This window comes from Megalobrama amblycephala, linkage group LG15, assembly GCF_018812025.1.
Source record: "Megalobrama amblycephala isolate DHTTF-2021 linkage group LG15, ASM1881202v1, whole genome shotgun sequence".
NCBI lineage: Eukaryota > Metazoa > Chordata > Actinopteri > Cypriniformes > Xenocyprididae > Megalobrama > Megalobrama amblycephala.
This window is the reverse complement of record NC_063058.1, coordinates 15102798-15127884: the sequence shown is the minus strand read 5'-3', so window position 1 is coordinate 15127884 and position 25087 is coordinate 15102798. Positions and strand designations below refer to the sequence as shown.

Below are 25087 nucleotides of genomic sequence, written 5' to 3'. Positions count from 1 at the left end.
CTTTCAAAGCTTAGGAGACTGATTTAGCTTTCATTTAAGTATCAACTTTGCCTCAGACTAGATGTTTCTCCTACAATTCCTAGATGAAAACAATTGTTGAAATACAGTGGGAGTATAAAGCTTTAAAATTAATATGGGTTGCATAGCTCAAACTCATTTCTCATTAGTTTCCTCTAAGAACAGCATGGTTTGGTCTTGGAGGAACCAAATGAGAAAAGAGTTTATTGAGATCTCTGCCTTTTGATTGAAGATTTTAATATCTTGACTAATCAGAGACATTTTTTGTGATTAATTCTGAAATCAGACACATGTATGGCCTTTTATGGAGGTCTAAGACTGCAAAATTGACAAATAAACATTTATTAAAAAATAAAGCTAAATTTACTAAAACAAGCTTTGGTCAGCTGCTTTTCTTGATGGCCAGCTCAGTGACCATTGTGTGTCAAAGTTCATTGACTGCTGCCACATGTGAACTGTCCAGTGGCATATGATGATGGGTTGGTGTTTGGGTAGGTATGTTGGTGGGTAGGTAGGTATGTTGGAGGGTGGGTGGGTGGTTGGGTAGGTAGGTATGTTGCTGGGTGGGTGGGTATTTGGGTAGGTAGGTATGTTGGTGGGTGGGTGGGTATTTGGGTAGGTAGGTATGTTGGTGGGTGAGCAGGTGTGATAGGTAGGTGGGTGGGTGGGCGGATAGGTGGGTAGGTAGGTAGGTAGCTATATTGGTTGGTGGGTGCGTGTGTGTGTAGGTAGGTTGGTAGGTATGTTGTTAGGTAGGTAGGTATTTTGTTGGGTGGATGGGTAGGTAGGAAGGTATGTTGGTGGGTGGGTGGGTAGGTAGATAAGTTGGTGGGTTGGTGGGTGTTTAGGTAGGTAGGAATGTTGGTGAGTGAGCGGGTGGGTGTGTAGGTAGGTATGTTGGTGGGTGGATGGGTAGGTAGGTGTTTTGTTGGATGGGTTTTAGGTAGGTAGGTATGTTGGTGGGTGGATGGGTAGGTAGGTATTTTGTTGGATGGGTTTTAGGTAGGTAGGTATGTTGGTGGGTGGGCAGGTGTGATAGGTAGGTGGGTGTATAGGTGGGTAGGTAGGTATATTGGTTGGTGGGTGTGTGTGTAGGTAGGTTGGTAGGTATGTTGTTAGGTAGGTAGGTATTTTGTTGGGTGGGTGGGTGGGTAGGTAGATAAGTTGGTGGGTTGGTGGGTGTTTAGGTAGGTAGGAATGTTGGTGAGTGGGTGGGTGGGTGTGTAGGTAGGCATGTTGGTGGGTGGGTAGGTGGTAAGGTAGATATGTTGGTGGGTGGGTAGGTAGGTATGTTGGTGAGTTGGTGGGTGGTAGGTTGGTAGGTAGGTAGGTATATTGGTGAGTGGGTGGGTAGGTAGATATGTTGGTAGGTATGTTTGGTGGGTTGGTGGTTGGGTAGGTAGGTAGGTATGTTGGTAGGTGGGTGGGTGGGTGGGTAGGCAGGTGGGTGGGTGGTTGGTTAGGTGGGTGGGTTAGTTGGTGTGGTGAATTGGTGGGTGGTTAGGTAGGTTATAGGTAGGTTTATAATATTTCTTAAATGATTAATATTATTTATAACATAATAAAGCTGATAATTCTTCTAATTTTTTCCTCATGTAAAAAACCTATACTCACAACAAAATACCAAGTATATGTTTGACTTCATACTTCAACATGTCAGCATCTGTGAAACCTTGAAACATTGACATTTCTAAACCGACAGACCAACTGAACACACTTGTAGATCAGCATTGATCCGAAGACCACCTTCAATAGACCGTCTCAGCTCACTGGATGCTGAGTTCCTTGACCTTGGTGAACAGTCCCATGTGGTAAACCATGTTAAGGCATTATCCAGGAACTGTCTGCCCACAGCGGTGACTCATTCCACTCCGTCTATGTCACGAAGACTAAACCACAGCACTGCAATATCTTAATACCCTCCCAAACCTTATATCAATGCCAAATATTAAACGCTATTGTAGCTGATCTCTCCTCGGAGCACAGCAGAGCTCTTTCCATCATTGATCTTAGTCAACAAATCCTCCACCACCAAGACGTCTAGCGATCGTTCCCCGAAAGAAAGCCCTCTCTGGCGGGCACAGGAGGATCAACTTTATATGTCATTCGAGGGGACTGGAAAAAGGGGCTTGACCTTTCGAATGAGTCCTGTGTAACTGGAGAGCGCTATGGCCCTGCAGGAATGGAGGGATCATCTCTTACCTTGACAGCCACCAGCATCTTGTCCTTAGTGGGGCTTAGGTTGTAGCACTCTGCCAGGAACACCTTCCCAAAGGCCCCTTCGCCCAGTTCCCTCTTGAGCACGATGTCTCTGCGCTTAATGTGCTGTACATCTGGAGGGGAAAAGAGAGAGAGAGAGAGAGAGAGAGAGAGAGAGAGATTGAGTGGATTGTGTGACAGTCAACCTGCAGGCGGTGCTGCAAAACAGAGATTGAGAAATGTGTGAATTTCATGAGACGGATTGCTGTCACTCAGGCTGATCAGGTAACTTAAAGGAATGTGGCACCAAAAACCAACTCTTTTATGACTTATAGTCCTCTTTACGAACAATTTACACATTTGTTATAATTATAAGTTTGTGAGATTGTATTTCCAAATAATAATATAATGCAAATTATTATAATACGTTAACATTAAATATAAATTTAATAAATGAATAATAATAAATTAATATATTTATTATTATTATTCCAATCAATTAATAATTATATCAAGTCCTAAATATGTCACACTGAAGGAAAATGTATTGTAAATACTATAATTTTGTGTTTACATTATAAAGGGTAATGCAAGGTAATGTAACCTTTAAAAACATGATGCACTGAAGCAACTCTTTGATGTAATTGATTCAAGTTTTTCAGCGTTCATGTACTTATCGCTTTTAATCTACATAGTTTCCGTGATCTCTGAATACATTTGATTTAACCCGACTGCTAAAACGTATGGCTGTTGTGCATATTTACAAAAAATACACACACATTTGCATTGTTTTACATCAAAATCTTCGTGTAAGCTCCCATCGGAAGTTGCGGTATGAAATGATCTAAACACAAGAGATCTGAAACAGAGATGAATGAAGTCATGCTTGGTCCACTGGGCAGGGTAATGGAGCAGCAACCAGTCTGCTGCCGGTTCAAGTCCCTGCTGAGCCTTACTACAGCTCTGCCCTTGAGTGAGGAATGTAACCTCAAACACCCTAACAAATATCGCCACAACATTAGAGACGGCAGGTGATAATCTGCAGATCATCTCCTGTCTGACTTTGATGTACAGATAATCACTGGATGTTATAAAGTAATCATATGGTCACCATGAGAAATGAAAGCATCCAAGAAAAGCTTTTCAAAAGGTGGTTGTTTTTAGAGCACTGTCAATGGTACTGAATGTTTGAAGAAATGCCTTGCATTTTAAACTCACACAGGTATAGCCGTTGCATGCAAACTATATCAGGAAGACAAACTTGTCCACAGCACAAGTAACCACTTTAGATATGTAAAATAAATAAAGAAAAATAGAAAAACACTTGTAAGCTTGCATTCTAGAACAATTAGAGCCTTGGAAAAACGGACAATAAGTAACTACTACTTTTACTCACAATGGGATTCATTCATTTAAAACAAGCAGAACGAACAATTCTTATTTAAATGGTCTTACTGAATTAAATATGAGAACTTGTGTAAGAATATCTTTACAAACAATTCACAGAGAAATGAGTTAGAATGAGAAATTTGTATGAATATATATATATATATATATATATATATATATATATATATATATATATATATATATGACCCGTGCTGGCACAAGTTTTCTAAAGCTTCCAAAACAAAATCACCTAGCAAACACACCTTAAACTCCCTGGTAATACTACCAAATTTGGCACAAACCAAGTCAAAATCCATATCTATAGAAAAAATATACTCAACTTTTTTTTCATGATTCCACAATTGTTTGATTAACATTAATGAATGATAGCCTAAGATCTACTGTACCACATGGATCTAAATATAATGTTACACATCAGATTTTTTTGCCCAACAGTTAACTTATGACATAACAGATAATGTTTGTGTGAATACTCGCCAAGCTAGACTTTTAGAAATACTGTAATTCTGTGTATTTATGTAAATCGGGATCGCGTGCTGTCTGAGGTGTCTTTGTGCGCGCACTTCGGATCTGTCAGTCAGAACGAGTAAGATCGTTTTGTTACAAATAAGATCGTTTTGGTACAAATAAAGATACTTTTAGATGTTTAATTGCTCTTTGGAGCATTGGGATCACTAGCTAACTAAATATATATATATATATATATATATATATATATATATATATATATATATATATACACCATATTGTTTCCACCTCAATATCCCTTTAGGGGGGGCTCAGTAGCAACACAATGCATTGGCTGTACTTTTCCATGTAACCTTTCCTAATGTTGCACACAAGTTGATGACCCATTTACAATACGAATAGAAATGTCAAATTGAGCTGATTTAAATGTGGCTACCGAAGTGCAACTCGTCATGATTTAAGGCAGCCTGAGCAGATCTTTAATCTCTGTACCTTCCACCTGCTTCCATTCCCAGCTCCCAGTCTGCTGCGAGGCAGCGAGCTCCATATGGCCGACCACGACGGCATCTGGTATTTACTCCAAACAGGAGTTTTGGATAAGCCACCGTCCAACATCAACACTTACTGCCCAAAGTTACGAGTCATTCTATTTTTTTTTCAGCAGAAAGACTAATTTTGTGATGAAAAAACAATATTGATGAATGGACAGCACTCAAGGATAGCCTTTTGTATTAGCTGGCAAACGCCCCGTTCTTCGTCTAAGCAGAGCACCTAATCAGCAGAAACATATTAGGGACAATTTCATTTAGGGCTGCCGAGGCAATTGCACATTGTGGCAGGCGTCCAACGACGATGGTAAATATTTCAGCACACTCGATTGTACGAATCTCCGTCACAGAAGGTTTTTTCCACAATGGCACCGGTGGAGATTAAGACAAAGGATGGCGAACACATGCATTACTTCCAAACTAATTAAAAAGCATTTATTTAATCACGTCAGAAAAAGAAGAGAGACAAAAAAAAGAAGAGAGAGAAAGGCTTTTTCTCCATTTCCTATTATCCATTTTCTTGTGAGTGATAGGTTCACAATTAGCAGGTGACGGGCGCACTGGAAACGTTTTCAGCTTGCAGCGCAATTAAGAAAGTTACAAATTGCGCGGCTAATTGTCTTATTACGCCAACTGTTGTGTTGCGTTCACCTCACAGGTTGCATTGTGAGAGGGGACGCAGGAGAAGAGGTTACCCGCGCTAGACGTCGTCTGTCTAAACATAGCGAGCAGCTGGGAATACAGGACATCGACTTCATCCTAATTAGGCCGTTTTTCCCCTCACCACTTTCCTGCAGATGTTTACTTGGTCTCGCTGAAAATGACACAACAGACCAAACCAAAGCTGATTTGGGTTCAAATGCATGTAAATCGCTGCTAGAAAAAAACAAAAAAACAAAAAACAATACAAAAACAGGGTTAGGCTGGACTTTCCCGAAAGCAACGCTAAATGAATCTAAAACAGCACCTGTTCGTTTCCAGTCAGCCACAAAGTCATTTCCTCCAGCGTGATGACTTAATGCACTTACAACTGTTTTGTAAATTACTCCTTTTAAAATGCTACACTCTTTGAAGTCTGAGAAAAAAAATTAACTAAACAGAAAAAAAAAAAAAAAAGAGAATTGAGTAAGCGGGAAATGGAAAATCTGGAGCATTGTTGCTGAAAACTTGAGATGATTTAAGAATCATTTTTTAATTGCTTCAGAACTCCATGAATCAATTTGAATCATGAGGCACCTGAAGAGCCAATCCCTAATCCCTGCTGGATATTTTCAGTTAAAACTAACATTTTGGGCCTGTTTACGCCTGGTCACTGATTGGATAGCTATCTGACTTGTTAAAATGGTCCTATGTACACATGGCCACATATCGGGACTGCCATCGCAAAATGAATATAAATCCGATTTCAATTCCCACGCAATATCCACTAGTAGCACTGTCATATCTGGCTATAACATGTAATATAGCCTAAAACACGCTCTCATATGTTTATTTTTTAACATTTTGACAGGAGTAAAATTTAGGTACCAACAACCAGATGCATTTACACTTGTCCAGTTTCATTTGGAATGTGTCTCAAAGCACCTTCTGAAGTGGTTTGAGTGATTGGATTTAAATCCGTCTCAAAAGCGTTTCAGAGGGTATTTACACCCGGTCTTTTCATGAACAGATAGCCAAATAAATAAATACTGGTTATTTTAAAATTAGGATTTTAAAAATGGGTTTCATTTTTTTTTGCAATACTATATCACCAATACAATGAGGTAACATTGCATTATACCCAGAATATAACCCAGAATTTTTATTTTATTTTATTTTATTTATTTTGTGAGACTTAGTAGAGTCCATTGCTTTTGAATAAAAAATGTGACCCGTGCTGGCAAAATGAGTCATAATGCGCACAGGCTACAGGCAAAACAAGTGAAAAATGTCAATTTTGGTCGAAATTGAGGTTTTCACAAAAAATGAGTTCATTAAGCAATCCCAATGCTCCAAATAGTTTTCAGATAGGAATACCTTTCCTTTGACCATGAAAAATGCTGTTTTTCACTGCTCGCTTCTGGGCGACTGGCGCTTCCCCTCAGCACAAGTTTGGTATCGCTGTAAGGTGCAGCATTCCAGCTTTGTTGATAATTATAGCGAATTCTCGATGGCATGAGTCTGAACCAATGAAATGTGATTTTCAAACTCATGCTGATGTAAACAAAACGATCTTACTCGCACTGATTGACAGATCTGAAGCTGCACACAAAGACGCAATCCCGATATAGCCTACACATATACACAGAATTACAGCATTTCAAAAAATCTCCCTTGGCGAGTATTCACGCAAACATTATCTGTTATGTCTTAATAAGTGAACATTTGGTTAACTGTTGGGCAAAACATCTGATGTGTAACACTATATTTAGATTTGTGTGGTACAGTAGGTCTTAGGCTGTCTGTTTCATTAATGTTAATCAAAAAATTGTGGAATCATGGAAAAAGATGAATACTTTCCCTATAGATATGGGTTTTGACTTATTACCAGGGATTGGGAACCTTTAGAATTTAGAACCTTTAGAAAACTTGAACTCAATTTTTTCTCAAAATTGACTTTGCTGACTCTCTTGACTTCAAACTGGTGTAGCTCAGTCATTTTTTGTCAGATTCCAACAAATCATACATAATTTTTTAAAAGTTTTTTTAAATAGAAGATGTGAGAATAACAACTCATTTTTGGAAATTTGCTCTCATTTTGCCAGCACGGTTCACAAATAATTGACCAATTGATTGATCGATTAAAAAAAAAAAAATCATGAAAGTATTGCATCAAGAAATATTGTTCACCCAATGTTTTAGCCTAATTAAAAATAACTTGTGCCTTGAGAGCAACACGCCTAGAGCCCCGTGTGACAAGGTGTATTTGCAAAGATGTCTAAGTGTTATTTTTTCACAGTCTCTATTAAACAAGCACATGTGCTATACAAGCGCCCTCAAGATACTATTAATAAAGCATGGGGGTGTGCAACCGTTTGCAGGCAAGGTTAATGCAAGCCTGTCTTCTGCGGTGTCCCTGGTTGCGTGTTTACATCCTTTGCTTACTATCGGGACTGGCTGTCAGAAGAAGGCCCGCTAGGAGTGTTGGAGGGGGCCGTGGGACGTGTTCCTGTCTGTAAATGCACACACACACCCTCTCCCTGTCCATCAGAAGACAGATTGCAGTGGATAGACACGCCCACTTGACAACCATGTGTCCTACATACACACGACTGTGCCGCTTTCTCACTCTCCTCCCCCAAGAACACACAAAGCATCTCTAGCTCACAAATCAGGCCTGCTGTGAAAATCTCAGCAGACTAAATGCAGGTAGGTTTACGTAATTACCACACATAAAGTATTTTATATATATACCAATCAGACATAACTTTATGAGCACCTTCAGCCCTGACACCTCAAGGCATGGACTCCACAAAGTAACATCAACATGGATGTCAGGACCCAAGGTTTCCCAGCAGAACATTGCCCAAAGCATCACACTGCCTCCGCTGGCTTGCCTTCTTCCCATAGTGCATTCTGGTGCCATGTGTTCCACAGGTAAACAATGCACACACACCCGGCCATCCACGTGTCAACAGACTCAAATTGTGAAAGAATGGTTGGGAGGGAGCATGAAGAATCATTTTCACACATGAATTAGCACCTCTGAGTCAGACCTTTAATTCATTGAAAGTTTTTGGGATGTGCTGAAGTAGACTTTACAGAGTGCTCACCTCTTGCATTGTCAATACAAGATTTTGACCAAAAAATTATGCACCTCTTGATGGAAATATATGTTGTGATGTTATTTCCATCAATATTTACACCAATTTTTGGTCAAGATATTGTCAACACTGTACAAATTGTGAATAAAAAAGGAATGCAATAATTTACAAATCTCATAAACTTATATTTTATTCACAATAGAATATAGATAACATATCAAATGTTAAAAGTGAGACATTTTGAAATGTCATGCCAAATATTGGCTCATTTTGGATTTCATGAGAGCTACACATTCCAAAAAAGTTGGGACAGGTAGCAATAAGAGGCCGGAAAAGTTAAATGTACATATAAGGAACAGCTGGAGGACCAATTTGCAACTTATTAGATCAATTGGCAACATGATTGGGTATAAAAAGAGCCTCTCAGAGTGGCAGTGTCTCCCAGAAGTCAAGATGGGCAGAGAATCACCAATTCCCCCAATGCTGCGGCGAAAAATAGTGGAGCAATATCAGAAAGGAGTTTCTCAGAGAAAAATTGCAAAGAGTTTGAAGTTATCATCATCTACAGTGCATAATATCATCCAAAGATTCAGAGAATCTGGAACAATCTCTGTGCGTAAGGGTCAAGGCCAGAAAACCATACTGGATGCCCGTGATCTTCGGGCCCTTAGACAGCACTGCATCACATACAGGAATGCTACTGTAATGGAAATCACAACATGGGCTCAGGAATACTTCCAGAAAACATTGTCGGTGAACACAATCCACCGTGCCATTCGCTGTTGCCGGCTAAAACTCTATAGGTCAAAAAATAAGCCATATCTAAACATGATCCAGAAGCGCAGGCATTTTCTCTGGGCCAAGGCTCATTTAAAATGGACTGTGGCAAAGTGGAAAACTGTTCTGTGGTCAGACAAATCAAAATTTGAAGTTCTTTTTGGAAAACTGGGACGCCATGTCATCCGGACTAAAGAGGACAAGGACAACCCAAGTTGTTATCAGCGCTCAGTTCAGAAGCCTGCATCTCTGATGGTATGGGGTTGCATGAGTGCGTGTGGCATGGCCAGCTTACACATCTGGAAAGGCACCATCAATGCTGAAAGGTATATCCAAGTTCTAGAACAACATATGCTCCCATCAAGACGTCGTCTCTTTCAGGAAAGACATTGCATTTTCCAACATGACAATGCCAGACCACATACTGCATACTGCATTCCTATTCCTAAACTTGAGCAACTTGTCTCCTCAGTCCCCAGACGTTTGCAGACTGTTATAAAAAGAAGAGGGGATGCCACACAGTGGTAAACATGGCCTTGTCCCAACTTTTTTGAGATGTGTTGATGCCATGAAATTTAAAATCAACTTATTTTTGATTTTGATGTGTGACATTTCTGAGTGTTTGCCTGTGTTTATTGTCTGCCTGTTTATTGTTACCGATCCTGCCTGTTTTCTGTTTATTGACCCGTTGCTGCCTGTCCTGACCCTTGCTTTGTATACCGACCTGTGAGTGATATCTGCCAGTCCTGACCTCTGCCTGTATCTGGATTACGATTCTGTCTACCCTCTGCTGTACCTGTTTGCTCCTGTTTGACCCTGCTTGTACGACCTTGCTTACCTTTAATAAAACGCTGCATTTGGATCCCCTGCCTGAGTCCCCCTTCGTTACAGGTATTTACACCCACTCGAGCAATTTGTTTGCTAAACTAAAGAAGTCATTCAGCATCGTCGACAGGTTAAAAGGATTTGACCCTTCGCCGGGAGTTTGATTGACAAGCGATCTAACCAATGAGAACGCAGAATCCGCCATTTTGTCCAACAAGCAGGCAGGAGTTAGAAGATTAACCTCGGTGGAGTTAAACTTAAAAAAAAAAAAATTGTATATTGACGTCTTTCCGCGTTTGAAACAACATTCATTCTCATGTTCATTCATGTTTATTTGATGCTATAAATGGACTACTAGGAAGAGATGATCGGTTTACGAGCCTCTTGAGCTGAGGCGCTACAGCAATCTGTCACGACCATGGTCACGAAACATTAAAGAGCCACAAAACGGATTTTATTGTTTGAATTTCTTAAAAAACTACACAGTTTGAAAGCTGGGACTTTGTTTAATATCATAAGTAACCTGCTTTGTCTTGTCTGTCGACGTGTGGTCAGTATCCTCTTTGCTCTGCGATGTATTTTTCATGACAGCGCCACGGCTTGTTGGACAAAGCAACAGTAACTAAGGGGGCGGGTCTTTGCGAAGGGTTGTGCTTGCTGTCGCTTCTCTATCGTCATCGTGTTATACCCGCCAATAGTGAGCAAGGTGGATAAGCCAGTCTGTGATTGGTTCCCGCAAAAGTGTAACAGACGCAGTAGAAATTAATGTACGGGTTTCCAGACTGAGTTGCCGGGCGAAATCAAATTGCCGGCAGATCAGGCTGGGTTTACCCAGTCTAATATTACACTGCATTTTTCTAAAATGTAATCTACATGTGACATATGTAAGAAAAAAATATATGGCTCAGGGCTTATGACTGTTAAAACCCAGTCAACAGTGGGTGGAATGCATGCTCCGTGTGGATGTTTGCTGGCACAATACCACAGATATCAGGTATGCATTACTATGATAAATGTCTTTCCCCAGGTCTTTCCTACAGGGGAGTTTCAAATACAGCATGGTACAACAGATCTAAACACACCATTTTAAAGGCCTAAATGTCAGCTGAACAAAAAAATAGCTGCAAGATGAATTACCTGCTTCCTCTGTTCTCATGAGAAGACAAATGTAATGCATAACAATTATACTGTCTCTAAAAATATGTATAAGAAATGTGTAAGAAATCAAGTGTTACAAAATTAATCAAACTATACAGTTTATGCACTATTGTTAAAAAATCTGGGGTCTGTATGTTTTTTTTTTTTATGTTTTTGAAAGAAGTTTCTTATAGGATTAGTTCACTTCAGAATTAAAATTATCTGATAATACTCACCCCCATGCCATCCAAGATGTTTATGTCTTTCTTTCTTCAGTCGAAAAGAAATTATGGTTTTTGAGGAAAACATTCCTGGATATGTCCATATAGTGGACTTCAGCGGCTGAACCAATGGGTTGAAGGTCCAAATTTCAGTTTCAATGCAGCTTCAAAGGGCTCTACACAATCCCAGCGAAGAATAAGGGTCTTATCTAGTGAGAAAATTGGTCATTTTCTAAAGAAAAATAAAAAATTATATACTTTTTAACCACATCTTGGACTGTTCTGCGATGCACCACACATTACGTAATCACGTTGGAAATGTGGAAGTACCGCAGTAGGGCGAAAAACTCCATCACATTTTCTCTTCCAACTTCAAAATTGTCCAACATAATTGTTTTACCTTTTTTTTGTAAAGGCCGTTTGGCTTAGTCTTTGCACATTCGCTTTGAAAACACTTGTTTGGTACTTCCGCCTACGTTGCGCATGACCTTTCCAACCTTTCCACGTCATGTGTGGCACATCGCAGAGCAGTGAAAGATGAGCATTTGTGTTTAAAAAGTATATAATTTTTTTATTTTATTTTAGAAAATGACCGATATTCTCGCTAGATGAGACACTTATTCCTTGTCTGGGATCGTGTAGAGCCCTGTGAAGCTGCAATGAATTTGCAAATTGGACCTTCAAACGTTGGTAGCCATTGAAGTCCACTAAATGGAGAAAAATGGAGAATGTTTTCCTCAAAAACCTTAATTTCTTTTTGACTGGAGAAAGAAAGACATCTTGGATGACATGGGGGTGAGTAAATTATCAGGAAATTTTAATTCTGAAGTGAACTAAGCCTTTATGCTCACTGAGGCTGCAGTTAAAAATTATTTGAAAAATACAGTAAAAACAGCAATTTTTTATGTATGTATGTATATATACATCAAAAAGAAATATCATAAATGTAAAAGCAGGAAGGGGTAGTTGTAAAAAAATAAAAGACTAAGCAATTCACGACTGCATCAGATTCCTGAATGACAAAAACAGGGTAAGCAAACATGACAATCACATGAATAAGAGATGAAGCTTAACCGCGAGCACTGGCGTGTGAAAAAGCTTGTTGATGATGTGTACAGAGAGGATGGGCTCAAGAACGAGATTTGAGCTTTGTGGTGGTGCCGTACATATAGGAGAGGTGTAACGTGAGCAATGACAGTCAATTTGCCACTACGAGTTAGTCATTCATGCACTAAAAGACAGTGCCAGGCTGGGATGGGATGTTTATGCATGAGTGTTTGTTGCCGCTATTGAATATGAAGCAAAAAAAACAATGAATGCATTATGTGGCAGCGGTACTAATAGTAGATTGTGACACAAAAGACACCACTGAAATCGATGTATATCAAAAAAGATTTTATCAAAATGCCTGCAAGATAGAGTTGTAATCATCTGCCAGGCCTGTGATGCTTTTCGAACAAAATACGAGGAAATCAGGATGTTTAAATGAGGAAATAAATTAAATGGCGCAATACTAGCATCAAACGATCATCGTTTTTAGCTCTTTAGTTTATAAGTGTATATTGTTTGAGAAATTTATAAAATCATACAACAAAAACAGCTTTATTTATGCTTTCTCATGATCAGAAATACCAATCAATATCCCATTTGCAACGGCAAGTGAGATACAAAGCTACACTTAAACACTTTCGCATTACAGGAAAATGGAAAAATGTGCCGCTCATTCTCGATTACAGAATTGACTGTGTTTTCATCTGATCCTGAAGCCTGGATTAATCTCCAACCCTTTCCAGCTCTGCAGGAAAGGAATTAATGGAGTGTGGGACACGTTAGTCCACACAGCATGTCACATCAGCTTGGGCTCTTCTGAGATGGAGTGACCTGGAGAATACAGTCCCCAGATGATTGATCTGGAAAAAATTGTGTGGGTCCAAAATGTTCAAAGCTGTCAGAGCTTGTCCATTCCAATGAGAACACTGTGCAACAGAGGTCCCACTATTTGAGAAGTGTCAGTGTTTTAAAAGAAGAAAGAGAAATCTATAAAGAGCCTCTTAATAAATAATTTAATAAACATTTTGATCTATCTATCTATCTATCTATACCGGTCAAAAGTTTGAAGACATTACTATTTTTAATGATTTTGAAAGATATAAAATACAGAAAAAAAACAGAAATATTGTGAAAAAAATATAATAATTTTAAATTATGATTTTCTATTTTAATATACTTTTAAAATATAATTTATTTCTGTGATGCAAAGCTGAATTTTCAGCATTATTACTCCAGTCTTCAGTGTCACATGATCCTTCAGAAATCATTCTAATATGCTGATTACCAACCTACCAACCAACCATCCAACTGACCTATCATCCAACCAACCAACCACCCAACCATCCAACCAACCGTCCAACCAACCAACCAACCAACTGACCTATCATCCAACCATCCAACCACCCAACCATCCAACCAACCGTCCAACCAACCAACCAACCAACCTACCAACCATCCAACTGACCTATCATCCAACCAACCAACCAACCAACCACCCAACCATCCGTCCAACCGTCCAACCAACCAACCAACCAACCAACCAACCAACCAACCAACCAATTGACCTATCATCCAACCACCCAACCAACCGTCCAACCGTCCAACCAACCAACCAACCATCCAACCACCCAATCAATCGTCCAACTGTCCAACTGACCTATCATCCAACCAACCAACCAACCATCCAACTGACCTATCACCCAACCAACCAACCACCCAACCATCCAACCAACCGTCCAACTGACCTATCACCCAACCAACCAACCATCCAACCAACCGTCCAACCAACCAACCAACTGACCTATCATCCAACCGTCCAACCATCCAACCATCCAACCATCCAATCAACTGTCCAACCGTCCAACCATCCATCCATCCATCCATCCATCCATCCATCCATCCATCCATCCATCCATCCATCCAACCCAACCAACCAACCAACCAACCAACCAACCATAAATAACCTTGTATGTCCAAACCTCCTTTTTTTAGGAAATGGGGAAACAAAACACTGTATTAATGATGTTATGAGGTTTTATTGACAGTTTGAGGATCCAATTGAGTTACAAAGCTTAGTCACAATCTCTTTTTAATACTTTTCATTGGGTAAATATTTGCAAAACCCACAGACAGACGTAAAGGGTGACCAATAGTAAAGATTTATGGGGAAAAAAAAGGTGAAATATGGAAATACGAGGTTTGACAGCAACAATATATATATAACACACAACACTCATGTACATCAAAAAATTCTGAGATTAAGAGTTAGAAAATCCTGTGAGTAAGAGAGATTTCTAATACTGACTCAAAGGAGTCTACAAACATCTAAACCTGACTCTTATGTTCTTGAAGCTTACCCTGGAAGATTTACATTCATTACATACGTCATCCCTTGTTGTTTATGCGTGAACGAGCACACGCGCATACACACACGGGTCATTTAGACACAGCGCTCTCAATTATCTTGTACCTGAAAGTACATTTGTGTATCAGGGTCTGTGATAGGCTTTTTTCGACGAGCTCTTGAGAGATGAAAAAGCTTGAGCCGTGTCTCTGAAAATAATGAATGCATTACTATTGAAAACACACCGGGCCAGAAGTCAACAAACTTAATACAACCAGATTTATATACAAACCAATTTGTGTACCAAACAAGGCTAATCCACAGAGCACGCATACCGTTCGATGTTTCGCCCCAGGTAATTGTGATTTAGTACATCGTCTCTCGGGCGACAGATGACGGAGGTCGATGCATAAAAGTTACAGCATCAAAACATTGATGTCAGTCACATCCCTGCCTTAAGAGCTAGGCCTTTATTTACAGCTTTATTGGGTTAATTAATTAGGTTGCAGTGGCAGCGGGCTAATGATTTTATTATGTGGCATATTGTGGGAGAATGGACGGGGAAAGGGAAAAATGATGAGGAGACGTGATGAAGGTTATATATTGTTGGCAAATGACCGTTACGCCACTATGTTGCAATTAGAGCGTTTTAATGAGTTGGAAGGGGATGCATTAGCATTTATAGTATGGTACAGGGTATCAACAGGGCAAACAAGAGAGCATGGCATGGCTAAAGTTGTTTATATTAGCAGCTTTTTTTCAGGGGCAATTGTAGGGTTTCAGTCTTACTGTAAGAAGGCTCAGCCCCTTGTATCGCACCATGTGTTAGTTCACCCAAAAATTAAGTCTATCACCATTTACTGACCCTCGTGTCATTTAAAATTTGTATGACTGACCTTCTTCTTTGCAACAAAAAAGAAGATATTTTGAAGAATGTTTCAATTGTTTTCAAAACAACCTTGGATCCCAATGAATTTCATTGTATGGACGAAACAAACAAACAAACAAACAAACAAAAAAAAAACGGAACAAATATCTTTGTGTTCCACATAATTAAGAACATCATACATGTTTGGAATGACAGAAGCATGAGAAAATGATTGTCCATACAATGAATCTTCTTTTTTTTTTTTTTTTTTTTTTTTGAAAAAATAAATATATTCAATTTATTTTACTTGTAGAGAATTCACTTTCAAGGAAAAAAAAAAAACATTTTAAATAATGCACTTAAATTGCATTTAAATGTACTTTTCTCAAATTAACATCTTGATTGCAGGCATCTTTCTATTCTAAATATACGATCATGTTACAAAAATTGTGTACTGCTTATTAGAATAAGGGGTTGACACATCTTACCCCACTACCCACTATATTTTACGTAATCCAAACTTACATCTTTAATTTTATTTAAAAACAAACAAAAAACTTAATTGACGTCACTGGAGTTTGTAGCTTTGGCACGACTTTGACTTTACTTACAAATATATGGCTACAAATAAACTTTTCAATTTTAGTAGGATGATTTTTTAATAAGAATGAAGGGAAATCAAATAAATGACAAATTTTTAGGGGTCTTGAGATGAAAGACACTGGGCTGAAGTCCCCCTTAAGAAGGTCTAGAATTGCCTTTGAAGTAACATTAACGAACTAAACTAAATTCAACATTCATCATGTTTGACAAACACAACTGCAGCCAACTGGATCCAGAACTGAGAACGTCATTACTGATGCAACTTAACACATCTGAAAGCCTCAAACTCTCCCTGTCTGCGTAAACATTTCATGCTATGATGACTGGGGCCCGAATGGAAAAGATTAAGACATAGATGGATGAGAGAAAGGGGGCATGGCATCTGGAGATGGGGTAGAGCGCTCGGATTCAAGTCAATCTTTTGATATTGATTGCATCTGGGGCAAATTCATTTCCAGCACATGATCTGAGAGCAGAGAGTGGCGATTGCTCGCCGGTGGTATATGGGAGGGTGCGAGGAGGTACCGTCCTATCAATTACCCTGAAGTGTGGGGCTTTTAAACAGAGATCCCGATGCTGCCTTAGATGGCCCTAATCATTGTATCCTTCCCTTTGATGATTTGGCATTTGGCTCTGGTTGGGATGTTGTTACGGCTTCCTGGCTCCAAGAAAAGAGCGTGAGGGAAGGGATGAAGGGTGGGAGGGAAGAAGGAAGAAGATGAAAAGTGAGTGAGAGTGCAGACTGGGTGGACCGTGATGACCTCATCCAGAGGACCGGACGACTCGCGTCTCATTCAGACATGGCTATAAAGATCTCATCTGTCATAGTTTGTCTGATCATTAAGCGATTTAAAACTCAGCTGCCTTCGATATCTCCTGCCAGCCCTCAGGATGAAGAGCTTTCTAACAGGTGGTACAGACGGCAAAGCTTAAACGGCATTTTGCTCGACAGCAAAAATTCAATAAACACATTGTGAGCTCAGTGGAGAACAAATAGGTGTCTATTGGTTATCACAGATTAGCCATGTTTGAACAACGCTGGAGATGCAGTGCAAATTGGTTTCTGACGGCTTCCCGTTTTCAGGTGATGCATCGGTCTTAAAATGACAGATCAAAAAAGTCTGCAACTCATACAAGCACAGAAATATATCTCAAGTCAAACCGTGTTTGGAAGAGTGCCAATGTACTCCAGTAAAAATTACGGCTGGCAATCAAGCAAAAAAAATTATAATAAATTACATAATATAAAACTTAAATTACAAAAAAGTGTCTTTGAAAGCCGATATTTTTTTTGTGGGTAACACTTTACAATAAGGATCCATTAACGTTAACATAAGTTAACAATATTAGTTAACATGAAATAACAATGAAAAACACTTCTAAAGCATTTATTAATCTTAGATAATGGTCATTTCATACGTAAATATACATGAATAAAATCAAAAGATATATCTTCATATTATTAAGGGCTGTTCTCGACTAAAGATTTTTCTGGTCGTTTCAAGCAATAGTTGACTAATCGCACACTTATTAATAAACCATATAAATCATAATGAAGAGCCTTTAATGCCTACATAGCCTAATCAGCATTCAAGCGCATGCATAAAGCTTACCTCGGCGTACCGGCAGAAGTAATGATTATGAATGTGTTGGGGAAAAGCAGAGGAGATTGCTTTAACATTTTAATAATTAATTGATAAACTATTGTTTCCTGTGTTTACACTGCAGTGATTAAGTCAACGATGGTGACTTGTCATCTCCGCAGTAGTGGATGCGCCTATATGCACGTTTCATATAGATTACATAACCTGAGAATATTTGTTTTCCACTTGAATTGGTTCATTTAAAAGTAGACATTTCAGTTTCTATAGATATTTTTTTCATGTCTGTGAGGCAAGTTGAGTTTTGGTTCTTTTTTTTTGGCATGCTCAACTTCACAGAGAGAGACGGCAGAAAGCGTACCCTGATTGCTTTCATTATTTTACAAAAGCACATTTTGTTGTTTTTGTGAGTGCACACAAATAAAAGTAGACTCTTCACAGATTCAAAAGATGTATTACTCTTATCTGTATGACCAAAAATGACAAAGTATTTTAAGTGCAAGTGATCGCGCCGACGCCTCCATGTTAGCTGTCATGCAGTAAGTGCGCTACTATTCAGCTTCCACACTCTGCACAAACACTTGAATAGCCCACATTTTTCTAGGTTAACGTTAAAGCGAGTGGTCATGTATAGTTGCTACTACTTCTCTAAGAGCTGTGGGGTTTTTTGTTTGTTTCCTAATTCGTAATGTTTTGTATATTGCCCTTTTTATTGTTGTTGTTTGTTTTATGTCCCTTTTTATATGTACAGCATTTTTGGTCAACTACTGTTGTTTTTAAATGTGCTTTAGAAATGAATTAAACTTGAAACTTGAAACTACTTACATGTTTCAAGTGATAAGCCATATTTGAAGTTGATGAATGATAGGCGAGCATTTGGATGTCCTGCCCGATGTACTGTAATTACCACATAGACCAGCTGTTAACAATCTGTCCATCACAGAGTGCGTGACTTCACCACTTCCAGTGGATTTTTTTCCCCCGTGAAAAAGCAACTAGTCAAATTTTGGTCAACTAAGCCTCTTCTTGTCAATTTTAATACTAGTTTTATTTTTTAAGAGGGTTATTACTTGTCAATTCAGTGTTATTTAAAAAAATAGATTTCTAAAAATAAGTGCATACATAAAATACATATAATAAATATATTAAAACTGTAAACATTGAAAATAAAGATCAAAACCTAATACCACATGCAGTCTTAAATACATGTATTAGCGCATACAATGCAAATATCAGATTCCATCTGGATGATTCAGGCTTGCCATAACTACAGTGCTGTCATTTAAAACAGCCCAGGGAAGCAGTTAAAAAGATAAAACTTGAGGCCTCTCCAAACATCATGCAAAATGATTACCCTTGACTCAAATAAAAGAGCCTAGCGCACTGGAAATCTGTTCCTTCAACACTCGCATTCCATCATTCCCGCTGCACAGTGCTCTCCCATTACCAAACAGGCTCTCCGTTAATGTCCTGCAAGAAATCTAAAGCTATCATCTAATACAAACTGACAGATGATAAAAATACAGATTCATTAAAACGCCAGCACCGGAGCACCAGGAGGCAGAGCCAGGGCTGAAGGAATAATAGGACCTCGGGCAGATATGTATCTGTCATTAGGCCAGCAGAACAGTTCAGAGTCGCACCCCCTTCAACGCTCCCTAATAAGGATTAATTTCCTGCGGTGGTTACACCTGTAGCTAATGGGAGAAGGCCGACCACAAGGTGCGCACCATCAGCAAGCTTATTGTCAGCCAAAGCTCCCCCATGGTTCACCAGAGAAGGTCATCAGTCTTTTAGATGGGTTTGATTCTTTCAAGAGGGGAACGTCAGAAAGGAAAATATTAATAAAGTGCTGTGATTTAAAAGCCATTTGACATGCAAGATTTAGAGAGCCCCTTTAACTCGTGTTAAATATCAATGAGCTAAAATGAAAAGTTGTGTTATGGCAGTAGGCATAATGTGATTTACTCAAGCAGGACATTTACCAAGATCAGCACCAATTTCAATCGACCAATCAGATTTTAGGACTAGGTTTTGTGTTTATACTGCATGTGGGTCATTGACGAATAAGGTTTTTAAAAGTGTAAAAAACACATAATAATTCATTTTTAAGTTTTATTAAGTGTTAACAATGAGATTATGTGGTTTTTATAATCAATTAACACTGCTTTTGTCATTTTTTACAAGATGGACAAAATTTGTCACCAAAAAAGTCATTCGGTTTAACCAAAATTTCGGTTTTACCGAAAGACAGTTTTGGTTATAACGAATGACGATATTTTCAAACAATGCTAACATGCTGATATCTAGCTAGTTCCGGACATTCTTTCACATTACAAAGCAACTACTTCTACACATAATTTTAATACCATTTTGCACTATGTTGATATATGATGCTATAAAATCATGCCAGAATAAAAAAAAAAATGTAAGATATTTTAATCACAAATGAAATGGCTGTATTGGCCTTTGGACGGTTAAACCGAATGACCTTTTGACACTTCAAAATCTTTAAAATATATGTAGGACAATATAATTAAAACCTTTTGGATTCAGTGAAAGAGATCTAGTTGTACTACCTTACATACTTTGGATGTCATATCTTTTAATTATTATTATTATTATTATTATTATTATTAAGAACTTTGGACAAAAAAAAAATGACCCGTCATGGCATTGACTGTTCAAAAGTTTGGGGTCGGTAAAATATATTTTCTTATGCTTAACAAGGCTGGATTTATCTGACTAAAAGTACCATAACAACGGTATTGTGAAATATTAAAATATCTTCTATTTGTAATAAAATGCAATTTATTCCTTTGATGGCAAAGCTGAATTTTAGCACCTTTCAGTGTCAGAAATCATTATAAAATGTGTTTGGTGATCAAGAAACATTTCATAGTATTAACAATGTTGAAGACCGTTGCCCTGATTAATATTTTTGTGGAAATGTGATACTTTATTCCAGGATACTTTGATGAATAGAAAGAACAGCATTTATTTGAAATAGAAATCTTTTGGAATATTATAATGTCTACATCCGTACTATTTTAATGCAACCATGCTGAACAAAAGTATTAATTTCTTTAAAAAAGAGAAGTACTGAAACAATTTTTTTTTTTGGAATGATAGTGAATATATATTGTGATATTGAATTATTTTTATTATTTTTTTCTATTGGCTTCCATTGTATGGATAAAACTTTCTTCAAAATATCTTCTTCTTAAACAGACATCTACCGTAAAGACATTTTCAGATCATAAAAGTGAAATCTATTTACAGCTATATCCTAATTCGCCATGCCCAAGGAATACGACTGTATTCATCTCTATAAACAGCATTTGTTGCATCCTCAGAGCTGTTATTGAATCTATTGCTATGGTGCATCATGATTTTCCACTGTTACAACACAGGATTGCTTCCAAGATAGACACTATTCTTTGTCCACCATGATTTATAATTCTATAAAGGTAAACCTCTGCCTCCGGAGGTAAAGGAGCCCGAAGTTTATCTTGCTTTTTTCGTGTTTGGAGCACAAAAGCAGAGAAAATAAGGACATATCTTTCAGTGCATTGTGTTTGTATTGAAGCGGCTTGAAGTAAATAAGTTTCTCAAAGGCCCTCAAGAGTGCCATTTTAGACACGTACTTTGGCAATTTCAGACTCAAATGGTTTCTTTCTGAACTTCTTTCATGGAAACAAGTGGAAAAAATAGTTTCTGGTATACCTCACTTATGTCACTTTAGTAGAAACATCACAGTGGTACTGGTTTAACACAGTTTTGCACTTGCTGGCTGAGGTCAACACTTAACTGGATGTTGCTCGACATTTTTGACTAAATGGTTGGAGATAAATGTCCCACTCTGCCGATCTATGCTTGAGGGCTTCCTTCTGGGCTGACAGGGCTGAAATATGCATCCCAGTAAAATGAGATGGAGCGCAATTGGGTTATGAGTTTCTTGACTTTCTGCAGTTTCGCAATTCTGGCTGTTCTTACATGCAGCTCCAAGTGATTGCATGGGAAAATAACAAAATGGCTCCTGCTGAGCAACTGAGCTCTACTTTTTGGTTTTCCCTCAAAAACATGATCATTTGATATAGAAGCAAAACCAGTAGGGAAACCATTGGTGGGGATTTACTGCAAAAAATAGTTTTGTATGCAATCAGCTGAGATGAAATAACAAGCAAAATCAGTTCACGCAAAATTAGTCCTCACAGAACTTCGCTTTGAACCAAAACGACAACAGCAAATGGTCTGTAACTCTTTATAGCACTCTTCCTCGCTTATCTAGCCAGGAGACATAAGAGAAAGATCGTCTTCTTTAATGCTGTTTGAAAGAAAGGTGTTCTGTCAAAACAGATAAGGCTGTTCTTTTCTCTTTCCCTTGGTTTCAGACAATAAAAGAAATCCTTTTTCATAAAAAAAGACTGAAAAGATGAATGAAAAACATATATCCTTTAGCCCTTGAATGTCTCATCCCATATACCAAAATTTTATATGCCTTTTAATAATGTACAGATGGATGGACAGACAGATAGATAGATAGATAGATAGATAGATAGATAGATAGATAGATAGATAGATAGATAGATAGATAGATAGATAGATAGATAGATAGATAGATAGATAGATAGATAGGACTTGTGACTTGTGACAAAAATGCTGCTAGCTATAGATTATATTCTTCAGTACTTGAAGTTTGTATTTTCAAATGTGCTGTGAAATTCTGTGGGGTCCTTTAATGGGTAATTGGGGTGGAATGAGTTCACTGCTAAAATGCCAGAAGGTTCAGGGTTGAAGTCTAGAGAGAGATGATTACAGGGAAGAGGCTTGGGTAATTGACGGCCATTGAACAAAGGGTTCACTGCTTTCACAGAGTTTGGCCAACATTGCTACAGGCCTTGCATTTAGCCAGCCTGTAATAATGAAGCTGTGTGTCTCTGTATGTACTGTAGCCAATATATCCATCTCAATACTTTTATAGCCCTGTTGACCTGACAAGTAGTCAAATGGTGTCACTGTAGTGAGAGTTTAACCTAGAGCAAATTTAGTCTGGTACTGCTGAGTACTTTGTATGAAAACAGGGTTTCCCCTACCATTATATAAGGGGGGCGCCCCACCCTCCTTGTATTTTGCCAACGAACTAAAATCGAAACTATGATATGACTTTGTGCCTTTATAAAACAGCAAAATACAGTGATTAAGTATATATACAGTCTGTCTGTGCTGTGTTTTAAAGAAAAGTGTGCACTTTGCTCACACGATCAGCTGGCCATTCGGTGATCAAAATTAAAGCTCAAGGATATCTTAGAAATTGGCTACAAACTAGTATTTTAATTTCCCTATACGTTGTGTAAACTAGCCTAACTAAAAATAATAATTTATTTTAGTGTACATTTGTTACAATAGCCTATATGGATATTGTTGTCATATGAATAATTATATAGCTAGGCCTAAAACATTATTATATTATTATTTTATTGTAATAATTGTTTGGCATCCAAAAACACCTAAAACAATGTAGACTTTATATATTGTATAACTAAAAAGATGTTTGAACCCTCTTTAATGTCCAGGTACAAGTCAATTTTGTTTCTTTGTTCAATGTGCACACTGTACATGGGTTGAAGCGCTTAATTTTGAGCTTCCAAAGTGCACCAGATTGATGCATTTAACCTTAAAATGACAAAAAAAATTCTTACGGGGGTGCATGCCCCCGGACCCCCCTAGAGGAGGTATACAGAACATTTTACAAATTCCAGTGGGAAATAATGTAGTCTACATTTTATGAACTTTACTCAAGAATACCACAACAAAGCTCCTTTCATGTCAGTAAAGCTGTTAACAGAAAATGAAAATGTCATTGGACAAAAGTTGTAATTTCGTACAGTATAAACAGCTTGTGAAAATGAAAATATTAAATTCAATAATAAATGTTGCAAATATTATTTGTGTTATTTATCTCATATTTTGTAATGTGATCTTTCAAAATAGTGTAACAGTTCAATAGTTTTTTGTAATTAGGCCTACTGGCTAGTTATTTTGCTGAATTGTATTAAAACCAGACCAAAAATCCTAATAAAATTAACCCTCTACCGCATGCATTATGATAAATTTATAAAAAAAAAATATTTGACTCTTTTTCTTTTCTTAGAATGGCTTAACTTGAAGTGCTGTAAAACAATTTTTGGAAAAACATTATTTTAAGGTACTTTATGATATGTTGCCATATGACAACAACACGCAATAGTGGAAATAACTTAAAATAAGTGTAAGTGTATATAGTTAATATTTTTCCTCAGAAATGTTGTTTTTATTGAATAAATTGGTGCTATTATAAGCTTTAGCAGTAAATATAAACAACACCTTATACTTATTTTCCAACATCTTGTGCTTTTATTTATGGAATTTATTATTTTGCTGAATAATGCTTTATATTCTTTGAATTTCATTACGTTTTTCGTGAATATTATTTAAATTGCAAATGTAGACAGTTAAAAACAAATCTAATACTGTTCATCATGTATCATAAAACATTGACATAAAACCAAAAACATTGCAGTTCATGAAAATTCAACATTACGCAATCTTATGAGAGGAAGGTTATGAACATGAACCCCCATAATCCTTGAAACTTCACCTTTTTTCTGTATGAAAGTTCAAAAAGCATTTTTTTTCAGAGGTGAGACACATGTACACATCACATTTGGTGCACTTCACCCTAACAATACACTTACATCCACTTGCACCTGCCTTTTTGAGACACAATGGTAGGCCAGTGGTTGGTCTGGGCCAGTATACTGGCTGTGGTGGCAGGTTTCTGATGTTGATTTAATCCATAATATAAATGCCATGGCAGTTCTTGACATATGACTAATTAACATTATATCACTAGCGTTAATGTTGTTATTGTTACAGCTTAACAGACTGCAGCTGGCCTTTGCTAGCTATCTAACCTATTATAATAATGTCATTCCATTACTGTACAGTGTTGCCATATGGCAACACAGACATTTTATCGATTTACCAAAAACTAATTTCATAAAAAAAAATTTGAGCGGTGAATATGTCATCATAACTTACCTGAGATGATGTTAACAATTTTTTTGTGAATGTGACATGGGCGGGTCCTTGTTTGTTACTGACGTTTTAATTTGCTTTCAGCAACTACATACAAGAGACGGCAGTCTGTCAGAAAATCGCGCCACAGAAAAAATTTGCATGTCATGTGACTTAACCAAAGCACCTCATTGGCTAAACTAAGGTCTTCTCTTA

General features: G+C 37.9%; 1 protein-coding gene across 7 annotated transcripts in view; it reads right to left on the bottom strand.

Annotated features, from left to right (window-relative positions):
* Positions 1-25087, bottom strand: part of ntrk3a (neurotrophic tyrosine kinase, receptor, type 3a) — a 264992-nt gene that overhangs the window by 27374 nt on the left and 212531 nt on the right. For all 7 annotated transcript variants that reach the window (XM_048157761.1, XM_048157762.1, XM_048157755.1 and 4 more), the window contains one exon: positions 2221-2351. In XM_048157761.1, the coding sequence (XP_048013718.1) occupies positions 2221-2351 (131 nt within the window). The remainder of the gene's footprint in view (positions 1-2220; positions 2352-25087) is intronic.